Source organism: Engystomops pustulosus, chromosome 7 (genome assembly GCF_040894005.1).
Source record: "Engystomops pustulosus chromosome 7, aEngPut4.maternal, whole genome shotgun sequence".
NCBI lineage: Eukaryota > Metazoa > Chordata > Amphibia > Anura > Leptodactylidae > Engystomops > Engystomops pustulosus.
Genome location: NC_092417.1, coordinates 129,562,965 through 129,589,377, shown reverse-complemented (window position 1 = coordinate 129,589,377; position 26,413 = coordinate 129,562,965). Strand labels below are relative to the sequence as shown.

The following is a 26,413-nucleotide window of genomic DNA, read 5'->3' as shown; positions in this document are numbered from 1 at the left end:
GGACGGAATTCACTAAGGTAGTTCCTCCGACATTCACCAGGTGGCGCTGAAGTCCGCCAAGGCCCTCCGGAATGCACTGAAGTTCACCGGCCTATTCCTGGTGAAGGTAAGCGCGAGTCCCGCAACACTTTTTTTTTTTTAAATGCAACGGTTTTTCCGAATCCGTTGGGTTTTTGTTTGGCCACGCCCCACCGATTTCCGTCACGTGCATGCCAGCGCCAATGCGCCCCAATCCGATCGCGTGCACCAAAATCGGAAATATTCGGGTAACACGTCGGAACAGCCAGGAAATACCTGTTTTTTAACGTGGTTTGTTATGACTCGATTCGAGTCTAATCAAATTTTTTCGAAAAATTTGGTAAATTCGCCCATCTTTAGATATAGGGGCACATTTACTTACCTGGTCCATTCGCGTTCCAGCGGCGGCTTCTCTGACGAGTGTTCGGGTCTTCCGGCGATTCATGTATGTCCTGCGCCCAATGTCCACCAGGTGGCGCTGCTGCGCCGAAGTCCGCCGAGGTGCCCCGGAGTTCATCGTCTTCATCGTGGTACATGTGAGTATGGCCCGTGCGACCAATTTTTTTTTTTTTTACATGTGGCGGTTTTTCCGAATCAGTCGGGTTACCGTTCGGCCACGCCCCCCGATTTCCGTCGCGTGCATGCATCGGTGCAAATCGGAAATATTCGGTTAACACGTCGGGAGAACGCGAATCGGGCCCTTAGTAAATGACCCCCAATATGTATTGTATTGTCAGTAGTGAGAATAGCTGAGAATCTCTTTTTAATGTTGACTTTTTCTTGGTGATCCTAACTCAGTGCCGTAACAACCGCCGTAGCAGCCGTAGCAAGTGCTACGGGGCCCGGGCACAGGGGGGGGCCCGCGATGGATAGGGGAAGTATACTTTATTATGTTGCCAGAATGCTGAATGCTGATTTAATGAGCGTCAGAATTATACTATGTTAATGATGTGCCTCCGGGCCCGTCCCACTACCTCCCCTGACTACTGGCCTCATACTAGGGGGGTGGAGAGGTAGTGGGATGGGCCCGGGGACACATCAGTAGCAAAGTATAATTCCCGCTGGCCCCTGTACCTCCCCTGATTGAGAAGCTCGGCTGGCCCCGCCCACCTCACATGCTCCCTAGCCCGCGCGCTCGCCTCACATGTGGCCCGGCCCAAATGCTGCCTTGTCCGGGCTGGCCAGCGAGTGCCTTAAATATTTCCTGGTCCGGACCGCCCCGCGAGTGCCTCACATGCTGCCCCGTTCTGCCCGCGCGTCTCACAGGCATGTCAATCCCCAACCGAGTGACATCTGAGCTGAGCTGAAGGTGGGTGAGTAAAATTACTACACGTGTAAATGCATATATGTGTGTGTATATCTGTGTATATGTGTGTGTGTGTGTGTATATATCTGTGTATATGTGTGTGTGTATATCTGTGTATATGTGTGTGTGTATATCTGTGTATATGTGTGTGTGTATATCTGTGTATATGTGTGTGTGTATATCTGTGTATATGTGTGTGTGTATAACTGTGTATATGTGTGTGTGTATATCTGTGTATATGTGTGTGTATATCTGTGTATATGTGTGTGTGTATATCTGTGTATATGTGTGTGTATATGTGTGTGTATATGTGTGTGTATATCTGTGTATATGTGTGTGTATATCTGTGTATATGTGTGTGTATATCTGTGTATGTGTGTGTATATCTGTGTATATGTGTGTGTGTATATCTGTGTATATGTGTGTGTGTATATCTGTGTATATGTGTGTGTGTATATCTGTGTATATGTGTGTGTGTATATGTGTGTGTGTATATCTGTGTATATGTGTGTGTGTATATCTGTGTATATGTGTGTGTGTGTATATCTGTGTATATGTGTGTGTGTAGATCTGTGTATATGTGTGTGTGTAGATCTGTGTATATGTGTGTGTGTAGATCTGTGTATATGTGTGTGTGTAGATCTGTGTATATGTGTGTGTGTAGATCTGTGTATATATGTGTGTGTGTAGATCTGTGTATATGTGTGTGTGTATATGTGTGTGTCTATATCTGTGTATATGTGTGTGTATATCTGTGTATATGTGTGTGTGTGTATATGTGTGTCCATGTGTGTGTGTGTATATCTGTGTATATGTGTGTGTATATTTGTGTATATACTGGATGCGTGTATATATGTTGTATATCTGTGTGTATGTTGTATATACTGGATGCGTGTGTATATATGCTGTATATGTGTACATATGCTGTATATCTACGTGTATGTTGTGTATATACTGGATGCGTGTGTATATGTGTGTATATCTGTGTGTATGTTGTGTATATACTGGATGCGTGTGTACATATGCTGTATATGGTTGTGTATATACTGGATGCGTGTGTATATATGCTGTATATGTGTGTATATATGCTGTATATCTGTGTGTTTGTTGTGTATATACTGGATGTGTGTGTATATGCTGTATATCTGTGTGTATGTTGTATATATACTGGATGTGTGTGTATATATGCTGTATATGTGTGTATATGCTGTATATCTTTGTGTATATTGTGTATATACTGGATGCGTGTGTATATATGCTGTATATGTGTATATATGCTGTATATCTGTGTGTATATACTGGATGTGTGTGTATATATGCTGTATATCTGTGTGTATGTTGTGTATACACTGGATGCGTGTGTATATATGCTGTATATGGGTGTATATCTGTGTGTATGTTGTGTATATACTGGATGCGTGTGTATATATGCTGTATATGTGTGTGTATGTTGTGTATATACTGGATGCGTGTGTATATATGCTGTATATGTGTGTATATGCTGTATATCTGTGTGTATGTTGTGTATATACTGGGTGTGTGTCTATATATGCTGTATATGTGTGTATATGCTGTATATACTAGTTGCGTTTGTGTATATACTGTATGTGTGTATAAATGTATGAATGCATAGACAGGCGTATGAGTGTAAAAATGATTGATTGTGTAAATGTGTGTGTATAAATATATATGTATTTTTAAGAGTAAGGGGGCCCCATTCAATGGTCTGCTATGGGGCCCAGCTTCTGCTAGTTACGCCTCTGTCCTAACTATACATATAGTTACTAGACTAGAGAAGACAAATTTCTCCTGTGCAACATTATTAGATCCACCCTGGTCTCGAGATCCAGTAAGATGCTCTTTCTTGAGCCTACTTTCTATATCTCCTCCGAGACAACCGCTCAGTGATCCTATCACAGTCTTTCAAATTCTTTGACTATCACTACAACTCTGTCCAGTGGCTGTGCAATGGAACTGAACTCGGCATGTCAGTTTAGTTTTTTTGCTCAGTATTCGGGCAGGCTCACACAATAGAGTGGAATTATTAATACTGGCGTGTGAACAATATTCTTAATTTTCTGCTTGTGCTGCTCAGTAGTACAGATACACTGAAAGGCTCTCCAAACTCTTATAATGTATGGACTTATGCTATGGTCGAGACTAAAGTAAATAAGGCGGGCAGGTTTCGGATATTTTTTACAAATGATGAACTATGTAATCTGAAATTCTAATGCTCTGAAATTTATCGTAATGCCTTGCCTAGCAACTCAATGGAGGCAATATATTAAGATTGGCACTTTGAATGCCGCGACCGCACCACTGCATGGAATTGGGACTTGTTATGTACTTTGTCCACCAGAAAACTGGTGAACAAGCCATATTAAATCCTCCCAAGTGAATTACAGGTTTGAACTTGATTATGTGAGGCCAGCCTCACTACAGCTCAGCTACTAATGCAGAAAAGCTCATCAATATCAATAAGCTTCAAAGACCAGAAAAAAAGCATTGTGGACTACAAAGCCAAGGCTTGATGATAACATGAAAATATTTTTTTTTTTTTCATTTCAGATTGTATTTGACTTTCTTATTAAATGCACCTCACTTTGTCATCTCAACCTTTCTGGAACAGACTGTGCTTTAGATGCTGTAAGTATATACTTTAAAAATGTATTATCCGCTGTTGAATTGAGTTTTTTTTTTCTATACATACATTCAAAATGAATGAATTATTATTTTTCAGTTGTTTGAATCCTTGCATCATGGTTGCTGCTTAAGTCTGACTCATCTGAATGGGGCCAGAAATGTGTATTTACACAGGTAATCTGAAAATACTTTTTAAAAAAAAATTAAATTTAAGTAAAAAAAAATTAGATATCTACAGTAGTAATCCTATGTGACTCTGGCAGATTTTTATTCATTGAAAATTGGTGCCTCTATGATAAGTAGATTCCCCTCATCCCACCTTCTTTATCCCAAGGGATCAGGCAAAATGTAGTTATTTATGAGAGAGCCATTTATTATAGAGAAAAATTCACATTATTGTAAAAGAGCTGTATGATTCCATAGCTTTTTAGCAATTCTACAACCCTGGATAAGCCCTATTGCACTGTAGTTGCACAATATTTATGTTGGTATTGACTATATTTAACATGCATGGATTACATTACATATAAAATAGTTAATGTTAAGATGCTTAAAGGGATATTTCCATCTGGCCATTCACATTTAATTTTATTAATTTGCCATATGTTAACATTGCTTCAATTGGATGTCATCAAAGGAAACCTACCACTTGGGATAGGGCTTATAAGCTGGACATGCCGTGCACCAGCTCAGGGTGAGCTGGTCCCGGCGCTTATCTCCGTTATGTTTTTAAACAGTTTTAAAGTGTTTTAACAGTTTATTAATGTTTATATCCTTACTGGCTTTCCCGCACCGGGGTCCGCGCTCGGCGCACCATGCGCGCGACCGTGCATGCATCTGAATAGGAAGTGGTAGCGCGCATGGTGTGCCGAGCGCGGACCCCGGTGCGGAAAAGCCAGTAAGGATATAAACATTAATAAACTGTTAAAATACTTTAAAACTATTTAAAAACATAACGGAGATAAGCGCCGGCACCAGCTCACACTGAGCTGGTGCACGGCATGTCCAGCTTATAAGCCCTATCCCAAGTGGTAGGTTTCCTTTAAAAAAATGTTCCTGTGTGAAGATAATTTCTCATAAATGTAGCCATGGCCATAGACATGCACTATTGAGCCCTGCCTGACCACCTGGATTCAGCGTTCATTACCACAGGACGGCTGTGAAACATTTTCGGAACAAAATTAAACAGTCAAAATTAAACAGCCACTCCAGGCTGAGGTGGCCGTATCCAAGGACACAGTCTCGTTTCTAAGGGACCATATCACTACATTTATGAGAAATTATCTTCACACTGGTAATTTTATAACACCTAATTGAAGAAATATTTATATATGGCAGATTAATGACACTGAATGTGAATGCCCAGACAAGAATACCCCTTTAATTCACTTTACTCTTCAGATATATTTTGCACAATAAAACCTCTTTAAGGAGACTGTTTAATTTTGTTCCTAAAATCAGTCTTTTAAAGGGGTGGTTTGCCCATATGGGGGCAGCTTCCATAGTGTATAATGGGGGAAAAAATTGATCACTTAAAAAAATCTGTCTTTTTGGGAGAGGTCTTCTGTAGAGATTTCACTGTATTTATTGGGTGTCTGTTAGGTCCAAAATGCATCTTTAACCCCTTAAGGACCAGACCCTTTTTCGTTTTTGCGTCTTTATTTTTCCCACCCCACCCTTTTTTATTTTTCCATGTAGATAGCTGTGTGATGGCTTGTTTTCTGCGTAACAAATTGCACTTCATAGTGATGGCATTTAATTGTCTATGCCATATACTGGGAAGCGGGAAAAAAATTCTGAATGCAGTGAAAATGGTGAAAAAACGCATTTGCGCCGTTTTCTTGTGGGCGTGGATTTTACGTCTTTCACTGTGCACTCCAAATGACATGTCTACTTCATTCATTGGGTCAATACGATCACATAAATACCAAATTTGTATAGGTTTTATAATTTTTTCATACATTTACAAATATTAAAACCTCCTGTACAAAAAAAAAAATCTTCATTTTGCCGTCTTCTTGTGCTGATAACTTTTTCATACTTTGGTGTATGGAGCTATGGGTGGTGTCATTTTTTTTTGCGACTTTTGATGTCGTTTTCAATGCTTTTATTTTTAGAATTGTACGACCTTTTGATCACTTTTTATTGAATTTTTTATATTTTTCAAAATGGCAAAAAAATGCCATTTGCAAATTTGGGCACTATTTGCCGTTACGGGGTTAAACGCAGTAAAAAAACATTCTTATATTTTGATAGATCGGGCATTTATGATTTTTACTGTTTACTTATATTTATATCAGTTCTAGGGAAAGGGGGGTGATTTGAATTTTTAGGTTTTTTTAATATAATTTTTTATTTTTTTTTATTAAAATTTTTTACTATTTTTTTGACTCCCTAGGGTACTTTAACCCTAGGTTGTCTGATTGATCCTACCATATACTGCCATACTACAGTATGGCAGTATATGGGGATTTTGCACCACATTGTAATAGATGGCCTAAAACATGATAGCCTCGGATCATTGTGTCCGAGGCTGTCATGGCAACGGATCGCCGCTCCCCGATGACGTCACAGGGAGCGGCGATCGGAGCAAAGATGGTGGCGCCAACGCGCCGCCAGCTCGTTAATGCCTCCGGCAGCTTTGCCGGCGGCGATGAAAGGGTTAACACCCGCGATCGGTACAAGCACCGATCGCGGGTGTTAGCGACGGGTGCTTGCTTCATTGTGAAGCAAGCACCCGGCGTGTATGAAGAGGGCTCAGCCCGTGAACCCTCTTCATACTACCCCATGCGCAATAAAACGTACAGGTACGTCTTATTGCGCTATGGGGTTAACCAATAATAGTGCCATGAATAGTCTCTTGATAGAAGCAAAAATATAACATTGTGGCCAAAATGATGCAGACTTACAGAGTCTGTAATCACAATTGAACTTTACTTCTTTGAAGTAAATGTATCACAAAAAAAAGAAAACCTTTCACTTTATTAATGTAAATTGTTTACTCATTTGTGGTGCCATTCAGTACTGCTTTACAAATTTGAGAAAATATTAAAAATAATCGAATTTTGTTGACCACCATAAGGGGATTCAGCTATGTATTTGTCATTGCACAAAGAACACTATACATTTGAAAATCAGTAGAAGACCTTTCCTCCAACATTAAAAACTATCAGAACTTGATCCAGCAGACTTTGCTTTCCCAGATTGCAGCTTTACCAACTAAGCTATGCAGCTCTCTGGACAGCTCCAGTGCTGATCCGTGGCCTAGTTCTTGATCTTTCAATTTCTAGTTCCTGTTTCACTGGTTTTGCTCCACTCTTTCAATTGGATTGAACTTTTTATTTAGACCTAGCCTTGCTTATACTTCCTTGAAAGATTACTGTGCTCCCATCCTATAATCTAGCTTGTCTCCTATTCTACTGCTAATGACTCCTACTGTTCAAGAACCACCTGCTTCCTCCTGACTACGATACCTGCCTGCCTCCCAAAACTGATGCTGATTTTCTGTGCTACGACCCCTGGCTACCTCCTGACTACACTACCTGCCTGCTCCTCTGTACTGCTGAGCCTCTCCTGACCCCTGGTTTCACCGACTAAAATTCCTGCCTGCAATTACCCAAGACGCAATTACCTTAGACTCAGACGCAGATCGTTGCAGAAACCATAAGCAGGGCCAGTACTAATATCATGATGAAGAGGAGCAAAAGTCCTACTCTGGTTAATGCAGTACATCATACATAGCACTGTCTACACTGTAACATACAGTATTTTTGTCCTGATCTGCAGGAACAGCACAGTACAATTGATGCAGTAACTTCTGTTTTCGATACTTGTTCTTCTGTTTTCAGAACTCCTTCTCACTGATGTTCCTTTTTAGTTTTTGCATTCCAGTATTTTTGCATAATTTTTCATTTTTCAATTTTTATTTTTTTTTCTGGGTAACAAATTTGTACATAAAAAAACCTCCCATATCTTCTCCCCTCCTGCTTCGCCCCAAAGGACTTCATACATATCTGCCCCACTCCCCTATGGCCACTCCCTTGGGACTAGGGTACATCTATGGATACAGAAAGGTAAGCTTTGATCTAGCTTATCTTTTTTTTTTTAGAAAAAGACAGTTTTACTATAAAAAACTCTTTGGTAATGTGTACACTGTTCTCTATGGGGATATAGAGGAGCCAGAAAAGGGCTCCTGATGACAGGTTCCCTTTAACTGCACTAAGCCTCTAACTACTCTAGTAAGCAACACTCTGAACATTGTTGATTGTATTTCAAGCTCTTTAACCTAACGATAAGAAGAGGACGTATAAAAAATATAAATCTAAAGGTGTGCCTGAAGCCTTTAAAAATTACAAAATATTTTACCAGAATAGGTAAAAAGAAAATTAAAGCATCTGAATTACAAAATGAATACAAAATGAATGGCAGGAGGTCAAAGTTACTAAAACAGATCCCCCAAATTATTTAAGAACACTATATAAGTGCAAAAAATAAATAAATAAAATAAGAGAAGTTGGAACTGGGAATTATTGATTAGGGATCAAGAGAAGGCAAGTAACTAAGGAACTTTAGTTTTGTTTTATTTGTGCAGTTACATATGGTTATATGCTGGACGGCTGAATGTTGCTATGATCTATGCTAAATTCTAAGCTGACAGAGCCATCTCCATACAGCACAGGAGTTTGCTGTAACTTGGTCAACAACTGCAATTGGCACTGAATGTGTTAACCGATTAAATGACTCTGATAGAGGCATTTAAAATCTGGCGATTAATGGGGGTCCCTATATTGGCTCAGATTGTCACTCCTAATGACGTCATCAGAGAGAGCGATGATCTTTAATCATGACAGCTTAAAGACATCTAAAACATCTAAAAGGCTGGTTTTCAAAAACTGTCATATACTGCAATATTGCAATACAGTAATATTGCAATTGCAGTATATATTAGGAACGATCAAACTCGTTAAATATATTTTGACAGTTTTACTGCATTTGCAATTTTTATAATGCTTTCCAGTATAAGGCATGGAATATTAAATACTGTCACTAAGAAGTAGTAGAAATTTAATAGAAGAGTGAAGAAATCAGTCAAGTATATTTGATGGTGAGCTTTCGAGAACACTAGTGCTCATTATCAGACATGACGTTATGCCGAACATGTCTGAAAGAGGCCTATTATTCTCGAAAGCTCACCATCATATATACTGAGTTAGCCTCAAAATGGTATTTTCTGATTTCTTCACTCTTCTTCTGCTCTCTATGTCTAACACAGTACAAATCAACACTACTAGGAAGTTAATATGCAGAAAAAAGGCATCAACGGGAAGGGGATAATGTCACTGCGCTAATAAATTGCTTTATCATTGGTACCATACACCATCACAATTGCAGCGGCTGTTCCCCGATACCACAGATACAGTACTTGCTAGCAAGTGCTGTCTTGCATTGGGAGACACTCTAGAGCACATATTATTAGTTATCTCTAGAGATGGGCAAATCGATTCTAATGATTCTAACTTCGGTTAGAATTTCAGGAAAAATTTGATTCGTCACAAAGCCGAAGTTTACGGTGATTCTTGGGAAGGAAGTTTTTTTTTTTCCTCCTTTATTACCAAAATGGGCGCGAGTACAACGTGTTGCATGGGGCAGAGAACTCTGGGAAGGAGAAAGGAACACCCTTGATCACATGTGCAGACCTGAAAGCCTATCAGCGACCGACTATAAAAAGGTACATCCATTTTCAAATCTCGCCACTTCACACTGCATGTGCTGCCTGTAGTGTCCAGCTCCTTCTACTGTACCGTGCTGTAGTGATTTTTGCTCCAAAGGTGTCCGTTTTGGGGGATCTATATACAACAAATAGTAGTTCTTTTTTGTTTCTGCAGTGAAGAGAAAGAAATCAGTGTGAAATCCACATACTTTCAGCAGTGATTTCTGCTTCAATCCCAGGGTGTCAGTTCTTGTGCTTCTGTATACCACAAATAGCAGTTCTTTTTTGTTGCTGAAGTAAATAGGAAGAAATCAGTGTGAAATCCACATACTTTCTGTACTGATTTTTGCTTCAATCCCAGCGTGTCAGTTCTTGTGCTTCTGTATGCCCCAAATAGCAGTTCTTTTTTGTTGCTGAAGTGAATAGGAAGAAATCATTGTGAAATCCACATTCTGTAGTGATTTCTGCTCCAATCCCAGGGTGTCTGTTTTGGGGGATCTGTATAACGCAAATTACAATACTTTTTGTTGCTAAAGTTCAGAGCAACAAATAAGTGTCAAATCCACGTAGTTGATTAACCACTATGTCAGACAGAAAGGTGGCAGGTGGAGCAGGCAGAGGTCGTAGCACAGTAAGGGGCCGTCACAGCAGGGGTGACTACGTGAGGCCAGAACTGCCGTTGTCCTCTATTGGCAGTTTGTTGATCAACAACCCAAAGGTTGTTTATTGGTTGGCTAGGTTACCCGATTCCTCAAATATAACATCTGACAACCCCAGCCAAGAGTCCGTGGGTTCGTCAGATACAACAATTAGTTGGCATGGCCCAGGAGCAGGACAGCGGCCCTCACCTGTCCTCAACAAGCCTCTATCCTATTAATTTCAGGGGCTCAGCGAGGCAGCGCCGTTAGTAGTCACTCAGTGCAGAGTGTTGGCAGTAAAATCACCACCTCAGCTGTGTGGCAGTTTTTTGTTAAGACACCAGAGGAGCCAAGCGTGTGTATATGTAGAATCTGCGGGCAGAAAGTGAAGCGTGGCCAGGGAGCTAACGTTGGCACCACGGCCCTGCGTTAACACATGCAGTGTCACCATCCAATGGCCTGGGAGAAACGTGGAACAATTGTGGAGGTCCATCCTGCAGCCACAGCAGCAGAACCTAGAGGCACACGTGCCATTTCAGCCAGTCAATGCTACAGCACCTCTGCCGCAGGGAGCTGTTTGTCTTTGACATAATCTCCCAGTCCAGATGCTCCTGCTCCTCACTGCGCATGGCGCCAGCAGTTGTTAAAAGAGGCAATTACAAAGAGACAACTGTATGCGTCCAACCATCCTGGTCCATGCTCTTGTCCAAGTTCTTGGTACTGCAGTCCCTCCCTTTTCAAGTCGTGGACTCTGCACCCTTCAGAGAACCAATGTTTTTTGCCGATCCAAGTTGGAGAAAAAAAGGCAGTACCTGCCCTTCACAAATATGTTGAACAGAAGGTGGGCCAGTCCTTGAGCTTTTCGGTTTCTTCCAAGGTGCACGGAAGCACAGACGCGTGGAGCTGTAACTACGGTCAGGGCCAGTACATGTCCTTTACAGACAAACTGGTGAATGTGCTTACCTCCCAGCCACACCAACAACCTGAACAGGAGATGCCGCTTTCTCCACCACGTTGTCAAACTGCTGCTCCTGCGCCAGTGTCCGCCTCCTCCTTCTCCACCACCACCTCAGCCTCCACATGTGCTGCTCCATCATACCACATGTGCAGGGCACATCAGTGTCACGCAGTTCTACACCTGGTTTGCCTGGGAGAACAAAGTCACACAGGGGAGGAACTGTTCCGAGTCATGCAACAAGAAATCAAACTGTGGCTTTCTCCGTGACAACTGAAAGTCGGAACCATGGTGACAGACAGTGGGGCAGATTTATCAAGCTGTCTGAAAGTCAGAATATTTCTAGTTGCCCATGGCAACCAATCACAGCTCAGCTTTCATTTTACCAGTACTCATGAATATTTTAAAGGGTTCCTGTGACTGGTTGCCATGGGCAACTAGAAATATTCTGACTTTCAGACAGCTTGATAAATCTGCTCCAATGGGAGGAACATGGTGTCTGCGCTGCACCGAGGAGGGATGGCCCATGCGCCTTGCATGGCACACGTGGTTGTCAACTGGTTTCTCAAGTCTTCCACCCATCTGCAAGACATTCTAAAAATGGCCAGGAAACTGTGCATGCACGTCAACCATTCTTGCAAAGCCAAGCTCACCCTCCTCGAGATGCATCGTCAGAACGGCCTCCCCCAACATAGTCTGATATGCAATGTTTCCACACGTTGGAATTCCAACCTCCATATGTTCGACTGCCTGTATAAACAGAGAAAAGCCATTAATGATTTTTTGATGATGCAAGCGGACAGAGTACTCCCCTGTGTAACTTTGATGTCAGCCACTGGCAGCTCATGCCTAACTAGTCAACATCCGGCACGTGGATGAGTTTTGGCTCTCCACCCTCTTAGATACTCGCTACCGGTCGAAAAGGGGTGACTTTTTTCCAGCCGCCGAGAGGGAGGAAAAACTGGCATACTAAAGAGAAATACTGTGCAGACAGTTGGCCGCTGCCTTTGTGCGCCATTGACCATGCTCTGTCAGGTCTGGCCGAGGGATTCCTGGCAGTGATCGCTCAAGTACTACTGCCACGGCTGCTTGGGGAGATGGGGGGGTAGGAGCACTAGCAGCTCCATCAGCAGCACCGTAAGTCTGGAGTCCTTAATGAGAAACTTCCTTCACCCGCCTAGTGAGGAGGGTAGCCACCACCAACAGCAGTAGGACATTGAGCAGACCCTGCACCAGCAGGTGGTGGCCTACTTGGACAGCACTTTTCCAACCCAGGTAGAGGATCTCCTGGACTACTGGGCAACCAAACTTGATGTGTGGCCACAACTTGCGATGTTTGCAGTAGAGAAGCTGTCCTGTCCGGCCAGTAGGGTCAGAAAGGTTGTTCAGTGCGGCAGGGGCCATTGTTACTGCAAGGAGAAACCACTTGTCCACATGTGATGTGGAGAGACTGACCTTTGTCAAGATGAATCAGGCTTGGATCGGCCAGGATTTTGACTCACCAATGCTTTATGCCTCAGAATAGATCAGCCATGACGCCTCCTCCAAACGTTGAGAAATTAGTCTAGATTATAACTACCTGCCTCAGCCACTATTCTGATGCTGCCACCCGCCTGATGCCACACATCTGTTCCTCCATCTGCCTCCTACCATCTTTACCAGGGACTGGAATTTCCGCCTCCTACATAATCTATCATTGTGCCACTCTGTGGCTTTCCATGTTGCTGCCACCTCCATACTCTGTCATTGTGACACTCTGTGGGCTCCTTTTGCTGCTGCCGCCACCTCCACACTCTAATATTGTGCCCATATGTGGCTTACCAGGTTGCTGCCATCTTCACACTCTATCATTGTGCCACTCTGTGGCCTGCCATGTTTTCACCACCTCCTCTCTGTCATTGTGCCTCTCTGTCACTCTGTCTTTCTGATCTCCTGCTGCTGCCACCTTCACACTGTCATTGTGCCACTCTGTGGCCTCCTGATGCTGTTTCTGCCACCTCCACGATCTGTCATTGTGCCTATATGTTGCTTACCACATTGCTGCCACCTCCACACTCTATCATTGTGCCACTCTGTGGCTTTCCATGTTGTCGCAACCTGTGGGCTCCTGCTGCTGCTTCTGCTGACATCACCTCCACACTCTGTGGCCTACCATGTTGCCGCCTCCTACACACCTCAGACCTCATGCTGCTGCTGATTCCACCTTTGCAGTTCTGTATGATACATGTGGCTTCTCTAATCTTCAAATTCAAATTTAATTTGAAAATGTGGCCTTCCTTCTTCCTGCCAGCTCCAGAATTTGTTATCTTGCCACTCTCTGAATTCATGCTGCTGCTGCCACCTCCACACTCTGTCATTCTGCCACTATATGGTCTACCATGTTGCCGCCACCTACACACTGTCATTGTGCTACTATGTGGCCTACCAGGTTGCTGCTACCTCCACACTGTCATTGTGCCACTCTTTGGCCTCCTGCTGCTGCCACTTCCACATTCCGGCATTGTGCCACTCTGTGGCCTACCATGTTTCTGCCACCTCCATAATTTGTCCTTGTGCCACTCTGCTGCCTACTCATGCTGCTGCCAACTGACCACTGTCTCCCTGGAATACCCTGTGATTTCATGATGCTGTTATGAGGTTGCCACTGTGTTTAGTTTTCCCCTTAATTTCATCTGTCAGAAGGATTGATAGCCAAAAGCAGGAGTGGATTCAGAACACAGAGGACATGCAAATATCCCATTTACTGGTCATCTCTGTTTTGGATCCAGTCCTGTTTGTATTTTGCTTTAGCAATACTGATGATGGATTATTGACTGATTGAAAGCGGACACTGACAAATGAAATGAAGGGCAAAATGATCAGTGACGTCAATGCAAAATTACTGCCGACACCCTCTGCACTCTTTTGGGGGGTTCTACATGTATCTGCGTTTAACAGAACAGGTTCTGTCATCATCTATGGAATCATCTGATGTCAGTGTAAAAAGAGTGCACTCTTTGATGTTATAGTGGGATCTTGACCTTTAGCTCAGTCCTTTCGAGCTGGCACAGACGTTACCTTGTCAGGCTGCATTCCTGCTTCGCTTATTTGGTGAAGTTGGCCTCTGTAAGTGCCCATGGAATTGAACAGTGAAGCGATTCTAAGAGTGGCAGCTGTCATGTGCGTGTCATACAAAAACACAGCATTGTTTAAAGACCAAACCACGCTCCCTATGTATTATAATATACATTATTAACCAGAATGAAAAGTTGGATGCGAACACAGGATCAAACAATATTAACAATATTTATTAATTCATCAAAAGACAATAACCACAGGACATCAAAAAATTAAAACACTTAAAAATACACCCAACGGGTATATATAGCTACCAAGGGCAGTAGTGCCCTAAACTCTCAATCTAATGGTACACAAGTAAACAGATAACTTATAAATCAAACATCGTAATCAACATAAATCCACATGGATACAAATATTGCAGTAAAGTGAGCTGTGCAAAATAATCCATAGTCTAAAATGACCGCAAGCCTAATCATACAATACCCAAAAGATGTAACATATTGTGCCTAGTGGAAGAGAAGGCAAGCTAGTCAGAGAGATAGGGAGTGGAGCGAGACCCACGTGTATCGTCTCCAGTCCGGTGACTTCCTCAGGTGTATTTTTAAGTGTTTAAAATTTTTTGATGTCCTGTGATTATTGTCTTTTGATGAATTAATAAATATTGTTGTTATTGTTTTATCCTGTGTTCGCATCCAACTTTTCTTTCTGGTTAATACTTTGCATTTATTTATTCACCATTTTCAATACTATCTCCTTTTCAGAGAGGTGTTTTTACCACCCAAATTATTTACTAGCTAACATTTTTCATAAGTCTGCTCTATTACTCTATTTTATCATCGCTTTTAAAATGTCTTTATAGTTTATTACCATATCAAACTACTTACAAATCAAAATTTCTGTATTACATTTTTTGGAGATCATTTTTGTTTTTAATGAGTTTTATGTTCGAAACCCCAATGAATCACCCCGTTTTCAAAATTGTAAGTCTCAAACTATTAAAACAACTTTTAAAAGGATTCTTAATAGAGATGAGCGAACACTAAAATGCTCGGGTACTCGTTATTCGAGACGAACTTTTCCCGATGCTCGAGTGCTCGTCTCGAATAACGAACCCCATTGAAGTCAATGGGAGACTCGAGCATTTTTCAAGGGGACCAAGGCTCTGCACAGGGAAGCTTGGCCAAACACCTGGGAACCTCAGAAAAGGATGGAAACACCACGGAAATGGACAGGAAACAGCAGGGGCAGCATGCATGGATGCCTCTGAGGCTGCCTAATCGCACCATTATGCCAAAATTATGGGCAACAGCATGGCCATGACAGAGTGACAGAATGAAGCTAGATAGCATCTAAAACATCCAATAATTGACCCTGACACTATAGGGGACGGCATGCAGAGGCAGCGGCAGCAGCGGCAGGCTAGAGAGTGGCATGGCGACATACCCTAAATGGACTCAGGCTTCAAACCAATGGGTGGCAGAGAGGAACCAAAGGAGGTGAGCAAGAAGCGCTCAAATAATATCGCTACATGATAAAAGTTTGCCAGTATATTTTGTGGATTACACAGCAGGGTGGCGACAAAGTTAACATGGAAGCCATGAAAACAACCCCAAATTCTGCCTGACACAGCTCGTTTGATAAGGGGACCATGTATGCTTACAGTTCATGCCAGTCGCTGCACTTGCTGCCAGTCTCCTTTCGAATAGTTTAAAATAATAATAACCCTCATCCATAAAGCTCTGTATAATGCTGCACCCCCCTACCTCTCCTCTCTTATCTCAGTCTATCGCCCAACCCGTGCTCTTAGATCCGCCAGTGATCTTAGATTAACCTCTACCCTAGTGCGGACCTCCCACTCGCGTCTCCAAGACTTCTCTAGAGCTGCACCAATTCTATGGAATGCTCTGCCCCGGACTATCAGACTAATACCTAACCTCCAAAGTTTCAAACGTGCTCTTAAAACCCATTTCTTTAGGCAAGCCTATAACACTCATTAACTGCATGAAGTTTTAACTCTTCTACTAACCCGTCCTGTGTCGTCCTCCCATCTGTTATCCAGCAACCAACAGGCACCAGACTTCTCTGCAGTCCCATTCACCCTGGACCTGGTATATAAGATGACGGCTGAGTGTTTCAAGCGACAGCAATTCCATTTATTTTATTTTTTTCTATTCCCTAAGAAGAATGGCTTGACCATTAAATATTCTTTTACCTCGTGTTACCCCATCATCTTCATAAACCGTAAGCTCTGGCGAGCAGGGACCTCACTCCTGTTGTTCCATACAAATGTTGTGCTCTGTTACATTACATTTGTATTTGTTTCCTATGATTTGTAAAGCGCTGCAGAATATGATGACGCTATATAAATAAAGATTATTATTATTATGGAGGCAGTGAACTAGTAGTAGATTAAAGGTGCTGCAACTATGTTAGTTGGATCTTGTGATGGAGCTGGCGCTCTGCAGCCAGGCGAGCTTTCGCCAATCCAAGCCCCTGTTTCTAGGCTACTCCCCAAACAGCACTTCTAAGAACCTTTTGTATAAGATCAAGTGTAGTAGCGTTCTTATAAGTTTAGGATATGCCGGGTGAGGGGAATGTAAACAGATGCGCAAGAAGCGCTGAAATAATATCCCTAAATGGTAAAAGTTTGCCAGTATATTTTGTGGATTACACAGCAGGGTGGCGACAAAGTTAACAACTTTGATGTGGAATGCCCTGTAATAGCTCTTGGGCGGTGTGCCTTTTATCGCCTAGGCTCAGCAGTTTCAGCACCGCCTGCTGTCGCTTAGCGACGGCACTGCTGCTGTGCCTAGAGCTACCGACTGATGGCGCCATGCCCACGGATGGTAATTCGGAGGAGGAGGAGGTGGAGGAGGGGTGGGAGGAGGTATAGTAGGCCTTTGAGACCTGGACCGAGGTAGGCCCCGCAATTCTCTGCGTCGCCAGTATATGAGCAGCCCCAGGGTCAGACTCGGTCCCAGCCTGCACCAAGTTAAGTGTAGTAGCGTTCTTATAAGTTTGGGATATGGCGGGTGAGGGGAATGTAAACAGATGCGCAAGAAGCGCATGATGCGCATGGAGCTGGCGCTCCGCTGCCAGGCGAGCTTTCGCCAATCCAAGCCCCTGTCTCTAGGCTACTCCCCAAACAGCACTTCTAAGAACCTTTTGTATAAGATCAAGTGTAGTAGCGTTCTTATAAGTTTAGGATATGCCGGGTGAGGGGAATGTAAACAGATGCGCAAGAAGCGCTGAAATAATATCCCTAAATGGTAAAAGTTTGCCAGTATATTTTGTGGATAACACAGCAGGGTGGCGACAAAGTTAACAACTTTGATGTGGAATCCATGAAAACAACCCAAATTTCTGCCTGACACACCTCGTTTGATAAAGGGACGATGTATGGAGGCAGCTATATGGACGACTTTTGGAGGTAGCAATGGAGACAACGTGTGGAGGCTGCTATGGAGACAATTTAATTTGGATAGTGCCTGTATGTGGCAGTCCCAAACATTTTTCAAACCAGAGGAGCAGGTAGGTGGCCCTCCAGTAAAATGGAATAGATTGAGTGCCTGTATGTGGCAGTCCCAAAAATGTTTCAAACCAGAGGAGCAGGTAGGTGGCCCTCCAGTAAAATGGAATAGATTGAGTGCCTGTATGTGGCAGTCCCAAAAATTCTTCAAACCAGAGGAGCAGGTAGGTGGCCCTCCAGTAAAATGGAATAGATTGAGTGCCTGTATGTGGCAGTCCCAAAAATTCTTCAAACCAGAGGAGCAGGTAGGTGGCCCTGCAGTAAAATGGAATAGATTGAGTGCCTGTATGTGGCAGTCCCAAAAATGTTTCAAACCAGAGGAGCAGGTAGGTGGCCCTCCAGTAAAATGGAATAGATTGAGTGCCTGTATGTGGCAGTCCCAAAAATTGTTCAAACCAGAGGAGCAGGTAGGTGGCCCTGCAGTAAAATGGAATAGATTGAGTGCCTGTATGTGGCAGTCCCAAAAATGTTTCAAACCAGAGGAGCAGGTAGGTGGCCCTCCAGTAAAATGGAATAGATTGAGTGCCTGTATGTGGCAGTCCCAAAAATTGTTCAAACCAGAGGAGCAGGTAGGTGGCCCTGCAGTAAAATGGAATAGATTGAGTGCCTGTATGTGGCAGTCCCAAAAATGTTTCAAACCAGAGGAGCAGGTAGGTGGCCCTCCAGTAAAATGGAATAGATTGAGTGCCTGTATGTGGCAGTCCCAAAAATTTTTTAAAACAGAGGACCGGGTAGGTGGCCCTCCAGAAAAATGGAATAGATTGAGTGCCTGTATGTGGCACTCACAAAAATTGTTTCAAACAGAGGACCGGGTAGGTGGCCCTCCAGAAAAATTAAATGCATGAAGTACTATAGCAAGAGCCAGTGGGCCCTGTCAAAAAATAGCCATTTTCCTCTGCTTTACTGTACAAAGAGGAGGAGAAGGAGGAAAATGAGGAGGAGGAGGAGGAGTGGATCAATTATTCAGGTTGAGCTTCCTTCACCTGGTGGAGATTGGAAATTCTGAGAAATCCAGCCTTTATTCATCTTAATAAGCGTCAGCCTGTCAGCGCTGTCAGTCGACAGGCGTGTACGCTTATCGGTGATGATGCCACCAGCTGCACTGAAAACCCGCTCGGACAAGACGCTAGCGGCAGGGCAGGCAAGAACCTCCAAGGCGTACAGCGCCAGTTCGTGCCACATGTCCAGCTTTGAAACCCAGTAGTTGTAGGGAGCTGTGTGATCATTTAGGACGATGGTATGGTCAGCTACGTACTCCCTCACCATCTTTCTGTAAAGATCAGCCCTACTCTGCCGAGACTGGGGACAGGTGACAGTGTCTTGCTGGGATGACATAAAGCTGGCAAAAGCCTTGTAAAGCGTACCCTTGCCAGTGCTGGACAAGCTGCCTGCTCGCCTACTCTCCCTCGCTACTTGTCCCGCAGAACTACGCACTCTGCCGCTAGCGCTGTCAGAAGGGAAATACTGTTTCAGCTTGTGCACCAGGGCCTGCTGGTATTCATGCATTCTCACACTCCTTTCCTCTGCAGGGATGAGAGTGGCAAGATTTTGCTTGTACCGTGGGTCCAGGAGAGTGAACACCCAGTAATCGGTGCTGGAATAAATTCTTTGAACGCGAGGGTCACGGGATAGGCAGCCTAGCATGAAATCTGCCATATGCGCCAGAGTACCAACGCGTAAGAATTCACTCCCCTCACTGGCCTGACTGTCCATTTCCTCCTCCTCCAACTCCTCCAACTCCTCTTCTTCTGCCCATACACGCTGAACAGTGAAGGACTCAACAATGGTCCCCTCTTGTGTCTCGCCAACATTCTCCTCCTCTTCCTCCTCATCCTCCTCCACCTCCACCTCCTCCGATATGCGCTGAGAAACAGACCTCAGGGTGCTTTGGCTATCAACAAGGGAATATTCTTCCCCCGTCTCTTGTGACGAGCGCAAAGCTTCCGACTTCATGCTGACCAGAGAGTTTTTCAACAGGCCAAGCAGCGGGATGGTGAGGCTGATGATGGCGGCATCGCCACTGACCATCTGTGTTGACTCCTCAAAGTTACTCAGCACCTGACAGATATCAGACATCCACGTCCACTCCTCATTGTAGACTTGAGGAAGCTGACTGACCTGACTACCAGTTCTGGTGGAAGTTGACATCTGGCAGTCTACAATCGCTCTGCGCTGCTGGTAAACTCTGGATAACATGGTCAGTGTTGAATTCCACCTCGTGGGCACGTCGCACAACAGTCGGTGAGCGGGCAGTTGGAGGCGGCGCTGCGCTGCCCTGAGAGTGGCAGCATCTGGGCTGGACTTCCTGAAATGCGCACAGATGCGGCGCACCTTCGTGAGCAAATCAGACAGATTGGGGTATGTCTTGAGGAAACGCTGCACTATCAGATTTAACACATGGGCCAGGCATGGCACATGTGTCAGTCTGCCGAGTTGCAGAGCCGCCACCAGGTTACGGCCGTTGTCACACACAACCATTCCCGGCTTGAGGTTCAGCGGTGCCAGCCACAGATCAGTCTGCGCCGTGATGCCCTGTAATAGCTCTTGGGCGGTGTGCCTTTTGTCGCCTAGGCTCAGCAGTTTGAGCACCGCCTGCTGTCGCTTAGCGACGGCACTGCTGCTGTGCCTAGAGCTACCGACTGATGGCGCCGTGCCCACGGATGGTAGTTCGGAGGAGGAGGTGGAGGAGGGGTGGGAGGAGGAGGAGGCATAGTAGGCCTGAAACACCTGGACCGAGGTAGGCCCCGCAATCCTCGGCGTCGGCAGTATATGAGCATCCCCAGGGTCAGACTCGGTCCCAGCCTCCACCAAGTTAACCCAATGTGCCGTCAGCGATATATAGTGGCCCTGCCCGGCAGCACTCGTCCACGTGTCCGTGGTCAGGTGGACCTTGTCAGAAACGGCGTTGGTCAGGGCACGGATGATGTTGTCTGACACGTGCTGGTGCAGGGCTGGGACGGCACATCGGGAAAAGTAGTGGCGGCTGGGGACCGAATACCGAGGGGCGGCCGCCGCCATGAGGTTGCGAAAGGCCTCGGTCTCTACTAGCCTATAGGGCAGCATCTCCAGGCTAAGCAATCTGGAGATGTGGACATTAAGGGCTTGGGCGTGCGGGTGGGTTGCACTATATTTGCGTTTCCGCTCCAGCGTCTGGGGTATGGAGAGCTGAACGCTGGTGGATGCTGTGGAGGATCGTGGAGGCGACGATGGGGTTTTTGTGCCAGGGTCCTGGGCAGGGGGCTGACTAGCAGCTGACACAGGGGAAGGAGCAGTGGTGTGCACGGCCGGAGGTGAACGGGCTTGTTGCCACTGAGTGGGGTGCTTAGCATTCATATGCCTGCGCATACTGGTGGTAGTTAAGCTAGTAGTGGTGGAACCCCTGCTGAGCCTGGTTTGGCAAATGTTGCACACCACAGTCCGTCGGTCATCCGGTGTTTCCTTAAAGAACCTCCACACTTCTGAAGATCTAGCCCTCGCCGCAAGAGCCCTCACCACGGGAGCTTCACTAGTTGACAGTGGCGCTGATGCACCAGCTCTGGCCCTGCCTCTCCGTCTGGCCCCACCACTGCCTCTTCCAACCTGTTCAGGTCGAGGACTCTCCTCCGTCTCAGAAGCACTGTGTTCACCCGGCCTCTCAACCCAGCTTGGGTCTGTCACCTCATCATCCTCCGATCCCTCAGTCTGCTCCCCCCTCGGACTTCCTGCCCTGACAACAACTTCCCCACTGTCTGACAACCGTGTCTCCTCATCGTCGGACACCTCTTTACACACTTCCACTACGTCAAGAAGGTCATCATCACCCACAGACTGTGACTGGTGGAAAACCTGGGCATCGGAAAATTGCTCAGCAGCAACCGGACAAGTGGTTTGTGACTGTGGGAAGGGTCCAGAAAACAGTTCCTCAGAGTATGCCGGTTCAAATGGCAAATTTTCCTGGGAGGGGGCAGACTGGGGGGGAGGAGGCTGAGGTGCAGGAGCTGGAGGAGTGGGGATTTCGGTGACATGGGTGGACTGCGTGGAAGACTGACTGGTGGTGGACAAATTGCTCGAAGCATTGTCAGCAATCCACGACATCACCTGTTCGCACTGTTCTGGCCTCAACAGTGCTCTACCACGAGTCCCAGTAACTTCAGACATGAACCTAGGGAGTGTAGCTCTGCGGCGTTCCCCTGCTCCCTCATCAGCAGGTGGTGTCTCACCCCGCCCAGGACCACGGCCTCTGACCCCTGCAGTAGTTGGATGCCCACGTCCCCGCCCTCGTCCTCTACCCCTAGCCCTCGGGTTAAACATTTTTAAAATGAGAGTTATAACTTTTTTTTTTTTTTTACTTCTTTTTTTTTTTTTGTGTTTTTTTGTGTTTTTTTTTTTTTTTTGTGTTTTTTGTTTTTTTTTGAGTTTTTAAAACCAAACAATCCTATCCTATTGCTATGGCTATTTTCTAGCCAAGTATCAAAGGAAGCACACTACTATGCCAGATGAGATGACACTGAGTTAGTGCCTAATAGAAATCCAACCCCTACTGAATTTTGCCACTTCGGCCTTTGCTATGGATATGTGCGCCACTAAGCGCAGAACACAGCGGTCGCAAGTCTCACTACAAATTGCTCAGAATTGGCAAGTACATGCACTGCAGAAACTACAGCCACCAGCAGATCAACCAGAAATCAAATATATAGAACGCTACTGTAGGCTTCAAGAAGCTGTTTGTATTCTCCTATGGCTATTTTCTAGCCAAGTATCAAAGGAAGCACACTACTATGCCAGATGAGATGACACTGAGTTATTGCCTAATAGAAATCCAACCCCTACTGAATTTTGCCACTTCGGCCTTTGCTATGGATATGTGCGCCACTAAGCGCAGAACACAGCGGTCGCAAGTCTCACTACAAATTGCTCAGAATTGGCAAGTACATGCACTGCAGAAACTACAGCCACCAGCAGATCAACCAGAAATCAAATATATAGAACGCTACTGTAGGCTTCAAGAAGCTGTTTGTATTCTCCTATGGCTATTTTCTAGCCAAGTATCAAAGGAAGCACACTACTATGCCAGATGAGATGACACTGAGTTATTGCCTAATAGAAATCCAACCCCTACTGAATTTTGCCACTTCGGCCTTTGCTATGGATATGTGCGCCACTAAGCGCAGAACACAGCGGTCGCAAGTCTCACTACAAATTGCTCAGAATTGGCAAGTACATGCACTGCAGAAACTACAGCCACCAGCAGATCAACCAGAAATCAAATATATAGAACGCTACTGTAGGCTTCAAGAAGCTGTTTGTATTCTCCTATGGCTATTTTCTAGCCAAGTATCAAAGGAAGCACACTACTATGCCAGATGAGATGACACTGAGTTATTGCCTAATAGAAATCCAACCCCTACTGAATTTTGCCACTTCGGCCTTTTCTATGGATATGTGCGCCACTAAGCGCAGAACACAGCGGTCGCAAGTCTCACTACAAATTGCTCAGAATTGGCAATTACATGCACTGCAGAAACTACAGCCACCAGCAGATCAACCAGAAATCAAATATATAGAACGTTACTGTAGGCTTCAAGAAGCTGTTTGTATTCTCCTATGGCTATTTTCTAGCCAAGTATCAAAGGAAGCACACTACTATGCCAGATGAGATGACACTGAGTTATTGCCTAATAGAAATCCAACCCCTACTGAATTTTGCCACTTCGGCCTTTGCTATGGATATGTGCGCCACTAAGCGCAGAACACAGCGGTCGCAAGTCTCACTACAAATTGCTCAGAATTGGCAAGTACATGCACTGCAGAAACTACAGCCACCAGCAGATCAACCAGAAATCAAATATATAGAACGCTACTGTAGGCTTCAAGAAGCTGTTTGTATTCTCCTATGGCTATTTTCTAGCCAAGTATCAAAGGAAGCACACTACTATGCCAGATGAGATGACACTGAGTTATTGCCTAATAGAAATCCAACCCCTACTGAATTTTGCCACTTCGGCCTTTGCTATGGATATGTGCGCCACTAAGCGCAGAACACAGCGGTCGCAAGTCTCACTACAAATTGCTCAGAATTGGCAAGTACATGCACTGCAGAAACTACAGCCACCAGCAGATCAACCAGAAATCAAATATATAGAACGCTACTGTAGGCTTCAAGAAGCTGTTTGTATTCTCCTATGGCTATTTTCTAGCCAAGTATCAAAGGAAGCACACTACTATGCCAGATGAGATGACACTGAGTTATTGCCTAATAGAAATCCAACCCCTACTGAATTTTGCCACTTCGGCCTTTGCTATGGATATGTGCGCCACTAAGCGCAGAACACAGCGGTCGCAAGTCTCACTACAAATTGCTCAGAATTGGCAAGTACATGCACTGCAGAAACTACAGCCACCAGCAGATCAACCAGAAATCAAATATATAGAACGCTACTGTAGGCTTCAAGAAGCTGTTTGTATTCTCCTATGGCTATTTTTTAGCCAAGTATCAAAGGAAGCACACTACTATGCCAGATGAGATGACACTGAGTTATTGCCTAATAGAAATCCAACCCCTACTGAATTTTGCCACTTCGGCCTTTGCTATGGATATGTGCGCCACTAAGCGCAGAACACAGCGGTCGCAAGTCTCACTACAAATTGCTCAGAATTGGCAAGTACATGCACTGCAGAAACTACAGCCACCAGCAGATCAACCAGAAATCAAATATATAGAACGCTACTGTAGGCTTCAAGAAGCTGTTTGTATTCTCCTATGGCTATTTTCTAGCCAAGTATCAAAGGAAGCACACTACTATGCCAGATGAGATGACACTGAGTTATTGCCTAATAGAAATCCAACCCCTACTGAATTTTGCCACTTCGGCCTTTGCTATGGATATGTGCGCCACTAAGCGCAGAACACAGCGGTCGCAAGTCTCACTACAAATTGCTCAGAATTGGCAAGTACATGCACTGCAGAAACTACAGCCACCAGCAGATCAACCAGAAATCAAATATATAGAATGCTACTGTAGGCTTCAAGAAGCTGTTTGTATTCTCCTATGGCTATTTTCTAGCCAAGTATCAAAGGAAGCACACTACTATGCCAGATGAGATGACACTGAGTTATTGCCTAATAGAAATCCAACCCCTACTGAATTTTCCCACTTCGGTCTTTGCTATGGATATGTGTGCCACTAAGAGCTAAACACAACGGTAGCAAGTCCCCCTGCTAATTCCTCACAAAATGGTAATAGATGCAAATTAAAATAAAAAAAGTAGAACGTTATTGTAGCCCTAAGAAGGGCTGTTGGGTTCTTTGAGAATCACTCCTGCCTAACAGTAAGCTAATAGAACACCCTAACGCTTTCCCTGACCAGCAGCAGCTCTCTCCCTAGCGGCATCCAGAGACAGAATGATCCGAGCAGCGCGGCCAGCGGCTAGTCTATCCCAGGGTCACCTGATCTGGCCAGCCAACCACTGCTATCGACGTGTAAGGGTACCACGTCATGCTGGGTGGAGTGCAGAGTCTCCTGGCTTGTGATTGGCTCTGTTTCTGGCCGCCAAAAAGCAAAACGGCGGGAGCTGCCATTTTCTCGAGCGGGCGAAGTATTCGTCCGAGTAACGAGCAGTTTCGAGTACCCTAATGCTCGACCGAGCATCAAGCTCGGACGAGCATGTTCGCTCATCTCTAATTCTTAACCCTTTGAGAGCTTCAGAAGTAACCAAAATGGTTGGCTATTTATCCCACAAGAGTGTTTGGAAAGTCTGGCTTAGATCAATGAAATCTGGAGACTAAAGCAAATGTAAAATTGCCTCAGCAAGAGTTGGCAATTATACAGAGGCACAAGACAGGGGTGCCCTCTCTCCCCACTCTTGTTTGCAGTAGCGTTAGAGTCTTTGGCGTGCAACTTAAGAGCATCTAGTAACTTTAGGTGGGGAGAATCCAGACTTCAGTTATACGCAGATGACATGCTATTGTTTTTGGACAACTATGAGCATAGTATTAAATACATTTTTGAACTTTTAAGAAAACATGGTAAATTCTCAGGCATATGTTTCAATTGGAGCAAGTCATCATGCCTACCTCTGGACCCAATAGTTCAGTCGGCCCCGATAATAGGTCAACTCCCAGTGCTAGATAAAATGAGGTACTTAGGGATAATGGTTAGCAAAAATTTAAAGGATTATGTTACTTTAAATATTAAACCTTTGATTCACAATATAAGACAGTATGGAGAAAAATGAATTTGTCAATGGCAGCCAGAGTATTGTTTAAATTGATAATATTGCCCCAGATTCTCTTCAAGTTTCAAAATAGTCCTGTAATTATATAAAATAAAGTTAGAAATGTGTTGAACACCTTGTTGAGGGAGTTTGTATGGAATGGGAAGAAGGCGCGTATAAATTTAAATTATATTCAAAAATAGATGAAGGGGGCTTGCCCTTCTGGATTTTTTTTCTTTTTTTATAGCAGCATAATGGCAAAATATAGAGGATCACGATTGTTTCATGATAAAGTATACACTAAATGAGAAATATAAGATTCTATAATATTTGGACACTATTGGAATCTGGAATCTTCTCA

The 26,413-nt window shown here is 44.4% G+C and overlaps 1 protein-coding gene across 5 annotated transcripts in view; it reads left to right on the top strand.

The window, feature by feature from the left end:
* LOC140070832 (capping protein, Arp2/3 and myosin-I linker protein 3-like) overlaps positions 1-26,413 on the top strand; it is an 813,581-nt gene that overhangs the window by 307,806 nt on the left and 479,362 nt on the right. For all 5 annotated transcript variants that reach the window (XR_011848999.1, XR_011848997.1, XR_011848998.1 and 2 more), the window contains exons 14-15: positions 3,893-3,970; positions 4,065-4,141. Coding sequence is in view for 2 of the 5 variants with exons in the window: in XM_072117787.1 (XP_071973888.1) it covers positions 3,893-3,970; positions 4,065-4,141 (155 nt within the window). In the remaining 3 variants the exon portion in view is untranslated. The remainder of the gene's footprint in view (positions 1-3,892; positions 3,971-4,064; positions 4,142-26,413) is intronic.